The following is a 10,244-nucleotide window of genomic DNA, read 5'->3' on the forward strand; positions in this document are numbered from 1 at the left end:
AGAGAGAGAGAGAGAGAGAGAGAGAGAGAGAGAGAGAGAGAGAGAGAGAGAGTGGTGAAGCGCACAGCAGATTACTATTTTCCGCATCAATTATATTCAGACATCTGAATATAATTCTGTTTTCTCCGCGCCGACCATCTTTGATTATTAGCGTTTCCGCCATTTAATAATGCCACGAAGTGTCGTCGAAGCATCGCAATAATTGGCCAATCTGCCACCTTCAGTCACGCTTCATTACATTCTCCACGCTTAATATCGAGGAAAGATATGCTGGCACTTTGGTGGAACGGGGAAATAGCGGGAAAACAACGGGGAAATAGAGAAATTGCAATTAAAAGGTGTACCTGTTACTGCGTGCGTGCCAAACGATGCTTCGCGCCGAGCGACTAGCATGACATCTGTGAGCGCTGTTTTCGTACATGATGCAACACGTGACCGCTGGCGTCAGTGCGCAGGGACTATGTCCCTGGTGGATGTCGACATTCGCGGTCGCGGTGGTATGACAGCGAAAATTTTCGTGTGACAGTTGGAGAACACAGTGCGCGAGAATCCGACACGATGACAGTGTAAGACGAGTCCGCGTATCGACGCACGTCAAGCTCTTCACGTAATTCCCGTTACGACGTGTCACGCTAAAATGCCGGACAAAGAGGAGAACTTTTGCGAGAAAATGGCAAAAGCCACCAGGGGAATACACGCGATCAGCGATGCCCTAGTAAACGCAAAACTGGCATTCGGTAAGACACATCTCCTTGGAAATCCTTGGGAATATCTAGGTAGATTTTTAGCGTTTCGCTCGTATATCTGGCTGCAAGTTGCGTGATTGATTGCATTCTAATAAGACAGTCTGTAAATATTCTTACACTGAGGCAAACAAAAGTCCTATAATAGCAAAGGTAATTATTCAGTTTAGTGACCTCACCTCCAATTTCGATGAAAGTAGGCTCAATCGACGCGTTTTTGTTAAGGAAACAACTTTCTTATTTGACAAAATCGTCACTTTTTATTGCGAAGCGAGATATTAATAGACAAAGTGGAGGGTGCGTTAGGTTAGAAAATCTGTCATACCGTCCATCTCTAGCTGTATGACTGGGGGGCTTCGCTCCCAGGACCCCCCGCACCGCAGCGGGATGGGGGCTGCAATCTCTTGTGCTTAAGCTAAAGAGTGAATTTCTCACAAAAGACTGCGGCTCCTACCCCGTCACGATGCGGGGGGTCTGGGGGGCGAAGCCCCCAGTCACACAACTAGAGATAGGGCGCGTTCCGTTACACCCTCGCAATGCTCACAAACGTCATTCTATCTTTGTTGCTCATGGATGTTAAACGAAGATAGAATGACGCTCGCGAGCATGTAACGGAACGCGCCCATAGACGGTATGACAGATTTTCTAACCTAACGCGCCGTTCACTTTGTTGGCTAATATCTCGCTACTCGGTATAGAGCGACAATTTTGTCAGAGGAAAAAGTTGTTTCTCGTGCAAAAACGTGTCGATTAAGCCTATTTTTAATCGGAGGTGAGGTCACTAAACTGAATAATTACCATAGCAAAAAGCATGATTTATAAATATTGGGTTATATTTGTTGTATAGTCATAATGCCAAGCTTTGTATTATATGAGGTCTTGTGTACTCTCTATCAGGCTTCCTTGATGACTCTATATGGGCTGACGGGCTTCTGGTCTTCTATGAGGTGTTTCGCTACTTGGAGGGTGCAATGATTAGATTAAAGAACACCAAAATTGGATTGCTTTCACTCAGTGAGCTTCAACGTACAGAGGCTTTCGAGCAAGATCTTGATCATTACTTGGGAAAGGGGTGGAGAAAGAACTATAGTCCTAGGTATATGTTGTATGGAGTAAATATAGCAACAAGTAGGATAAAAGTTCAATGACTTTTTCATGGATTTTATCAAATATGAAAGTGTATGGAAATTTATTAATTATTATTTTAATCTCTTAATCATCTTAATTAAATTGAATTTATTTGAAAAAAAAATTTTTAGTCTTATAAACTTATCTTAAGATAAAAGTACCAATGCTTGGACGCTAACTGGTTAACTTTGAATATTTTTACTGTTTTGGTTTTTAAAATTCCTAGTCCTTTATTATGGAACTTTTGATTGATGGCTTCAAAAACGAGGAAATGTATGCCCAAGATTTCTGCAAAGTATGTCAAAATAAAAAGATATGCCCAAGATATGACACTTGCATACAATCAAGTACGCTTATATTTCAAATGCTTTCCTTTTGCTCTAAAAATCAATAAATAACCGTAAAATTAATGTAATATGCAAACATTCTTTTTAATTTATATTCTCCTCATTATTTTGTAATGTTAATTTCACAGTTATTTATTGATTATTAGAGCAAAAGAAATGCATTTGGAGTATTTTAGAGATGCGTTTAATCAATTGCAAATATATTTTGAATATATCTTTTTGACATGCTTTGTAGAAATTTTGAGCATACATTTCGTCCTTCCTGACGTCATAAATCAAGATCATCGCGGCGAAAGATTAGGAACCTTAAATATGAATATTTTAATATATACCTAAACTTTCATGTGTGTATAATTATCACTACATAAGACAATCAATAATGAAAACTGCACAATTTCTTTAATTACGTTTATATGAAATAAATATACTGTATTGAATTAATTATTAAATTTACATCAATTACAATATATAAGTTTTCTGTTATATTGATGTAACAAAAGATTTATTAAAAATTATACTTAGATTTTCATATTATCATGATATATTGTTTGGAACAAATTTTGGAAAATTTTTTAATATTTTTATTTCTTTCATTATTCTATGTGATAAATATAAGTGTAATATAATCAGTCGTAAGGAACTCAACGCTGCTGAATTTCGTGATATTTAAAGTCGCCGTAAAGTTTATATATATATTAGTTTATCACAGGTACATGTATATATACATATATTCTAAATTAAAAGTTTAAATTCGTATCTGAAAATAAAACAATAAGAAGTACAAGTACAAGTATTATTAGTGTCCAGATGTTGGTACTTTTACCTTAATATTTAATAAAAGTCCATGTGAGACTGCTGAAAATAGGCAAAGTGCCAGTACTGGACGTTTAGTCCTACCATCACTTTATATTTACTTTTTTTATATATATTTGATACGATTCAAATGAGCATCTACATTGAATACAAATATCATAGTTTGTGGGTATGCATGTGATCATGAAAGATAAATTTATCAGTAATAAAATATATCCGAAGAATCTTTCTAATTTGTAAAAATATTACAAATTGCAGAGACAGTGTTGCCAAGTATCTAATGCGTTTGAGAGAAGTGGAAGACACAGATCCTACTTTGCTAATGGCGTATATTTATCATCTTTACATGGGCCTCCTCAGTGGTGGTATGATCCTGCGCAAAAAGAGGCAGTTTATGCAGAAAGTTTCGCTTTTTAAAGCGTCACCGTCAAATGGCAATAATGTTACGAACTTTGGGCAAAGCAATATATTTCAGTTGAAGCGTGATCTGCGCGAATCGATGAACAAAATCGCGGAGACGTTGGACGAGGACACAAAGAATAAACTCATCGAAGAAAGTAAAATAGTCTTTGAATTGAATAACGAAATTGTCAAAAGTGTGCAGACAGGCACTCGCGTCTTTGAGAAAATCGTCTTCATCGGCCATATCGTGCTAATCGTCTTTGTTGTGGTAATCGCCCTCAATATCCTCTTCAAATACATTATATGTTAATAAACGTTAATAAACGTTAATAAACGTTAATTCAATTAACGTTATCTTGTTGAATACAATAGAGGCTCTTCTGTTAGGCAGGAAAGCGCTGATATCAAAACCAAATTATAATGCATAATATTATTTATGCGCTGTATAATCGCCTTTTTACAGTTATAAATGTAGATCAGCATTACTTGTATGACATGAGTTTTAAGGACAATCTGTTTTCTAAAGCTTATTAAAGCCATCATGAACATTGGATTACCAAGATTTCATAATAAAAGAACAAATTCCACTTGAAAGAATACTTCGTAGTAAATCCGCGTCTCTTTCATCGCAATAGATTATAGCTGAATGTATTACATTCGCTCCTACGTTAGAGTATCTGGATGTCCAATTTAATTCATTTTTCTGTACACTCAGTTGCGTTGATGCTATACCATTCCCCAGATCGATAGTCATTAAAAAGTTTTAACCAGCCATGTTCGTTTCTAGTTGATCATTTTTCATGATTGTTGATTCATCCGGCAAGCGGGAATGTGTCAAAATAGAAGTGATATTTTGACAGCTTGACGTTTCATACATACGTGTTTTTATCAGAAGATTATCCGCTCACGTGTAACGCGCAATTAGTAGAATAAGAGTAAGAATGTTAAAAAAAAGTAAGTAAGAAATTAATATACAAAATTATAATAAATTTATACACATATAGACATAAAGTCTCTGCTTTTAATATTTTCACTCAAATTATTTGCTCTCAAATTATTTGTTATTAATAAACATTCTATTTTATTCCAATAAAGTAAAAACTTCATACATATCTTTTTTAATATTCGTATTCTTCTTCTACTGATTGCGCGTTACACGTGAGCGGATAAACTTCTGATAAAAACACGTATGTATGAAACGTCAAGCTGTCAAAATGTCACTTCTATTTTGACACATTCCCGCTTGCCAGATGAATCAACAGTTATGAAAAATGATCAGCTAGAAACAGACACGGGTGGTCAAAACTTTCTAGTGACTATCGATCTGGGGAATGGTATAGCATCAACGCAACTAAGTGTACAGCTATATATAGAGAGAGAGACTATATACCTACATAGAGACAATCGAGAATCGCTCTATTAAATTTAAAATTATCCCAAGTTTTCGAACGAATTTCTGCGGGATAGCCTTGAACGTCCACATTCTTCGTTATGAATGGTGAACAGTTGTGTTCTAGATCGAAGGGCGGTGGTGGAATGGTCTTAAAGTCTTTTTGTAGTTTGCGAGCGGCGTCTCCGAACAACAGCGGCTTGATATTTCCCTCTGGTAGGCTTTTTTTGCGAGGACCTGCAAACAATGTGTTTCTGTATAATACTATTGTTATTGAATAACATATTAAAAGAGAAAAAGTATGTGTGTATATGCGTGTCGTGTACGTCTGTGGCATTTAGATTGTAAGCATTAAGGCTTCTGGCTACTCGTCGCGGTCATCTTGATTTGTAACATTAAAAGCGAAGAAATGCATGCTGAAATTTCTGAACAAATTTTCAACAAATAGCCATAAAATTAACATGACAAAATAATAAGGAAATGTAAGTTAAAAAGGGAAGTCGCGTATCATGTTAATTTTAATGTTAATGATTATTTATTTGTTAGAGCTATAGGAAAATGTCGGGAATACTTTAGAAATGTGTGCTTAATCGATTGCAGGTATTATTTTTTGGATATATCTTTTCATTTCGATACTTTCAATTTTTTTATACTTTGCAGAAACTTTGGCCATGCATTTTCTTACTTCTGGCGTCATCAATCAAGTGTTTCGCGGCGTACAGTTAAGAGTTTTAAGTACAAAGTACCTTTTACTTCTTTCTCCGACGATTGCATTTTGTAACTGAAATCGGTGCACTTGATCGATTGAATCGCAGGATCATTGAGGAATGTACATGGCTGCTGCTGTTGAGGACTATCAATTAACTGTTTCGCGAGAACTAAAGGCGATTGATCCTCATCGTGATCGCCGAATAGATTCCTTTTCAACGCAGCCTTCGACGGAGTGTTTTTATTATCGTGCACACCGCGACGATTACGAGCTGGAGAGGTGTTCGACTGACGACTGTTTTTAAACTCTTTAAAATCTGGAATTTCATTCTGTAAGTGCCATACCAGAACATACGTGAGAATTAGTTTATATTGCAGCGTACACAAATCACAGAAATAAAGACGCAAAATATGATTTGCCTACCTGTACCGAGTGGGGAAATAATTGCTGTTGTCGTTTACTCTTCGGAACCGTTTCGACGTCTCCTAAGGACTTATGCCTATGTCTTCGAGTCGTCGTAACGTTCCTCTCGCGTTGCTGCTTCTCTTGTATCCATCGCTTTATTCGTCTGAACAAAATTAACAATATCAATACACATGTGCTACAAGTTTTTAACATGTTGATTGCCACACTGACTTCCATTAATTATATTGATCTACAGAAGAAAACTTTTTGTCACGTGGATCAAATTGTATGATCTTCACAATCAATATTTTTTAAACTGAATTAAAAATGCCTACATCTTTCTCTATCACCCAGAAGTTTTCAGTGGTGTGATTTCTAAGTTTTAAGGAAATTAATTTTTTCTTTAGGTATACAAATAAATATGGATCACCTAATTTAAAATGTAGAAACTACACATAGAAAAATAGATATTATATATTGAGTAAATGTTAGTTGTTTCATAAGTTTATATATACGAAAATCTACCATAAATTTATCATAAGCATCAAATTCCAAAAATATGTATATTTTTTTTTCAATTCTATTAAAGATTAACATTTCAATGAAGAATATTAAATTATAACAAACATTTGGTTTGCTTAATACATAAAGTCAAACCAATTTTTTCTTTGATAAAGTTTTACGATATTCTTGTAAAGAGAATAAATTCTCCTTTCGAATGCATGATAATAAACTTTTCTCAAATTTGTAGTGAGTATATTTTAACACTATTATCAAGAAAATATTCTTTGTTGAAGATAACAATTACTTAAAATAAAGAAAGTAAACTGAGTAATCACTTTTCTTAACAGAGTAAAATGATATTTTTGTGTGTGATGATTTTTTGATGTATTTGGATCACATGTCTTCTTTTAAAATAAAAAAATATATTAGTTTTTATCTTGTGTCTAATTAATTGGAGAAAAATTGCGTGAAAGAAGAAAAATTGTTAATTTTAATTTTATAGATAAATATATTATTTGAATGGAGAAGCTTTTAGAAGATACTTAATATTAATAGTACCCTTTAATATGAAAAATTTAGAATTAAATATTATTGCGAATTTGCGTGGAAATCCCATGTACATATATATATATACAATATGTAAAATCTCCGAGGATTGTAACAAAAAAAACTGTAGGTGATGGAGAAATTCTAAGTTTATTTTCAGAATCTACATAAAAACACATAAGACGTCAGAAATTCCATATGATAAACTATTTATTGACCAATTGACTTATTTTAATACTTAAGGTTCCCGATTTCTCGCCGCGGAACTCTCGATTGATAACGTAAGAAGCGAAAAAATATACGTTAAAAATCCTTGTAAAATACGTTGAAATAAAAAGACACTTATAAAATGATACTTGTAATTGATTAGACATATTTGTAAAATAATCTGAATGCTTTCCTTTTGCTCTCTAACAATCAATAAATCACTATAAAATTAACGTGACTTACTTTTTTTACTTACTGTTTCTCATGATTTTATCATGTTTCAAAGATAGTTTTTGGAGCATTTTACGCAAGTATGCTCAAGCAATCTGAAGTGTTCTTTCATACAAATATTGTTTTATTTTAAAATATTGTGCATGAATTTTTGGCACAAATTTTCATGTTTGATAAAATTCTATCTCATCAATCCAGAGTTCTGCAGCAATGGCACCAAGAATCTTAACCCTTTATTTGACAGACCAAAAAATTTAAAGAAAAAAATCTTGAGTGTTAAATAAAATAAAAAAAAATGATGTGTCTTCTGAATTCAGTTATATTGTTTCCACAATATTGTTTTAAAGATATATTTTCAACGATTTTTGTTATCTAGTAGCAAAAATTAAAACTATTGAGATAACACAAACAGGTAACCAGGGTTGCATTCTGATATTCACTGCCACTACTGAAAAAAATCTATGTTATACGTGATATGAACTATAGATTTTTAATACTTACAATGAATATCAGAATATAGCCTGAACGTTGTTCCAAAGTATTAGTGTTAAATAAATGCTCCCTGCATCTTTTGTATCATAACTGCATTTTTTGTATCATAACTTATGAGAAATCAGTGTTGCTTGAAAGGAACATTACCAAATAAAAGGTTAATAAACGTTTAATATTCTGTTATAAATACTTACTTGACAAAAGGTACCACCATAAAAAATGCATTTGGCCCGACGCCAATCTTTACTTTAGGAGTCATGTCCTTTTTGTTATTTGGCAAATCTGCCACATCAAACCATTCGACATTCTTGATTTCTTTCCGCGTTTTTGGCTGGAACTTGGTGTCTTGCTGCACACCAGAGATTATGTACAATCTCACCACTTGATCGTTTATTGCAGATTCAATGTACTCGTTTTTGTCAATCAAATTGGATATATCAAAGCCAGTCTCTTCCAAGACCTCTCGTACTGCACAATGCAGAGGTTCCTCATCTTCGTTTACTTTCCCTTTGGGAAAGCTCCAGCTGTTCCTTGCCCAGTAACTTTGAACCAAGAGTACCTTGGTCATATTTTCATTTAATACAATTGCACCAAATGTTGGCACATTCTGCTTGTACTCTCTCCATTGTTCTAGCACAGCGTCAATATGGGGCACATGTGGTATTAAAAAAGGTATGTGCTGAAATATATGCGTAGCAAAGTCCTTCATATTACATGGCTTCAACTTGGGATTTTCTTCAGTGCAGTAGAAGTCCAAGTAAAACCAGTGTGCCAATTCGATTTGAAAGCATATTCGCACCAAGTCTTTTCTTTCTTCCTCAGGTACGTTAATGATAAATCGACTGCAACAATAATGTCGATAGATAATAGTCATATGAATAGTCATAGAAGTCAGATGTATCATAACATACTTAAATATTAAATTATCGTTATTATTGTATAAGATATCAAATAAAGAAACCAACCTACTAAGATCGTCGAGGATGTCGGACGGAATTGTATGCTCCATTATTTCTCATTAACCATTCTCTTTGATACTTGATATATAACGTTGCATACTGTAGGGACAATATAGCGATATAATCAGCAAAAGATTGGCTTCGAATATAGGTGTTAAGTTAAAACACAAAATCTTTTATGAATATACAAATGTATGAAAATGTAATAAAAGTTTTCAGAAATGCAATATAAAAGTACAACAAATAATAACAGTTTAATGTTGTTATCCCATTTGTAAAGTTACATAATCAGTAAATTGCTTATAGCGAGTGATGAAAAAAATTTGTTAAAAACGCAATTACGTTTCTACACTTGATATAAGCGAAGAATGAGGGGAAATATAAAATTAAATAAGTAATTATTGAAGATGTAATTATTGTGGTTGTGCAGAATTGTAAGTAAAAATTGAGTCAATAAACACTAGAAACTATGTTATTTAATCGCAACCTGTCAACCAACCTAATCTACTGCGCCGGTACCATGCCCGGTATTCATAGGGCGCGTTCCATAAAGCCGGTATCACACTATAGATTAGGATTGAGATTGAATTGAAATTTAGTCAATCGAAACAAAATTTGCTAAGCTCAAGTTTGGTGAACTTTACTCTGATTGGCCACTTTTCAATTCAATCTCAATCTTAATCCATAGTTTGATACGGGCTTAACACGCTCGCAACGCTCGCGAGCGTCTATCTTCGTTTAACATCTATGAGCAACAAAGATAGAATAATGTTTGCGAGGGGAGCGTCCCAATTGCCTACATACGATTGCACACAAACCAATCGATGATAAGAATTATCTAGTGAATTACCAGATCGAACCAATCATTACAATTTGTGGTCAATCGTACTGTCGGCAATCGGGACCCTCCCGCTTTTTATATATATATATATATATATATATATATATATATATATATATATATATATAAAAGCATTTGTTCTGCATTGGCGTCGCAATGTCTAAATCCGTATATATTTATGCCAGTCAATCAACTAGTTACGTGACCAAGTTGGCGATTCTCTGTACTAGAGATTCTCTAGCTTTGACTATGGTTGCGTTCTGTTTCACGCATTATGCGCGCATTGCCTACAATATACGTAACACGAACTATAGATAAATGCGCGCATATGCGTGAAACGGAACGCGGTCTAGGTTAGGGTACCGTTGAGGTTAGGTACTGAAAAGCGCATAGTCATTTAAAGATGGATGCCATGTGACACAGGATCGAGAATCCATGCGATTTTTACAAATAAATGAACGGCATTTGAGAATTCAATTGAGAATTCAATTGAGAATTGAATTGGGGATTCTATTGTTATCTCAACA

At 34.2% G+C, this 10,244-nt stretch overlaps 1 protein-coding gene across 4 annotated transcripts; it reads right to left on the reverse strand.

Moving 5' to 3' along the window:
- Window positions 1-1,622: 1,622 nt before the first annotated feature.
- Window positions 1,623-9,533, reverse strand: LOC116850900 (m7GpppN-mRNA hydrolase). 4 transcript variants are annotated; one of them, XM_032829717.1, is made up of 7 exons: window positions 9,376-9,533; window positions 8,883-8,975; window positions 8,112-8,759; window positions 5,956-6,100; window positions 5,570-5,861; window positions 4,828-5,060; window positions 1,623-3,404 (listed from the first exon to the last, which is right to left on the reverse strand). In XM_032829717.1, exons 2-7 carry the CDS (start codon window positions 8,924-8,926, stop codon window positions 3,351-3,353), a joined length of 1,416 nt encoding a protein of 471 aa, XP_032685608.1. In that variant the 5' UTR covers window positions 8,927-8,975; window positions 9,376-9,533; the 3' UTR covers window positions 1,623-3,350. The 4 variants fall into 4 exon arrangements, with proteins under 4 accessions (XP_032685608.1, XP_032685610.1, XP_032685609.1 ...); XM_032829719.1 differs by lacking the exon at window positions 9,376-9,533 and adding an exon at window positions 9,219-9,369; XM_032829718.1 differs by lacking the exon at window positions 9,376-9,533 and having other exon boundaries at window positions 8,883-9,179.
- Window positions 9,534-10,244: the final 711 nt, after the last annotated feature.

This window comes from Odontomachus brunneus, unplaced genomic scaffold (assembly GCF_010583005.1).
Source record: "Odontomachus brunneus isolate Ranch 3 - 2012 unplaced genomic scaffold, Obru_v1 Obru_scaffold_159, whole genome shotgun sequence".
NCBI lineage: Eukaryota > Metazoa > Arthropoda > Insecta > Hymenoptera > Formicidae > Odontomachus > Odontomachus brunneus.

Excerpts from the sequence above, each read along its gene's own strand:
- LOC116850900 (XM_032829717.1), bottom strand. The coding sequence starts at position 8,926 with ATGGAGCATACAATTCCGTCCGACATCCTCGACGATCTTAGTAG. Across the intron at positions 8,760-8,882 it reads ATCCTCGACGATCTTAGTAG|TCGATTTATCATTAACGTAC; the intron begins GTTGGTTTCTTT and ends TTATTGTTGCAG. Across the intron at positions 3,405-4,827 it reads CGATTCTCGATTGTCTCTAT|GATCATACCACCACTGAGGA; the intron begins GTAGGTATATAG and ends CTTTTTGCGCAG.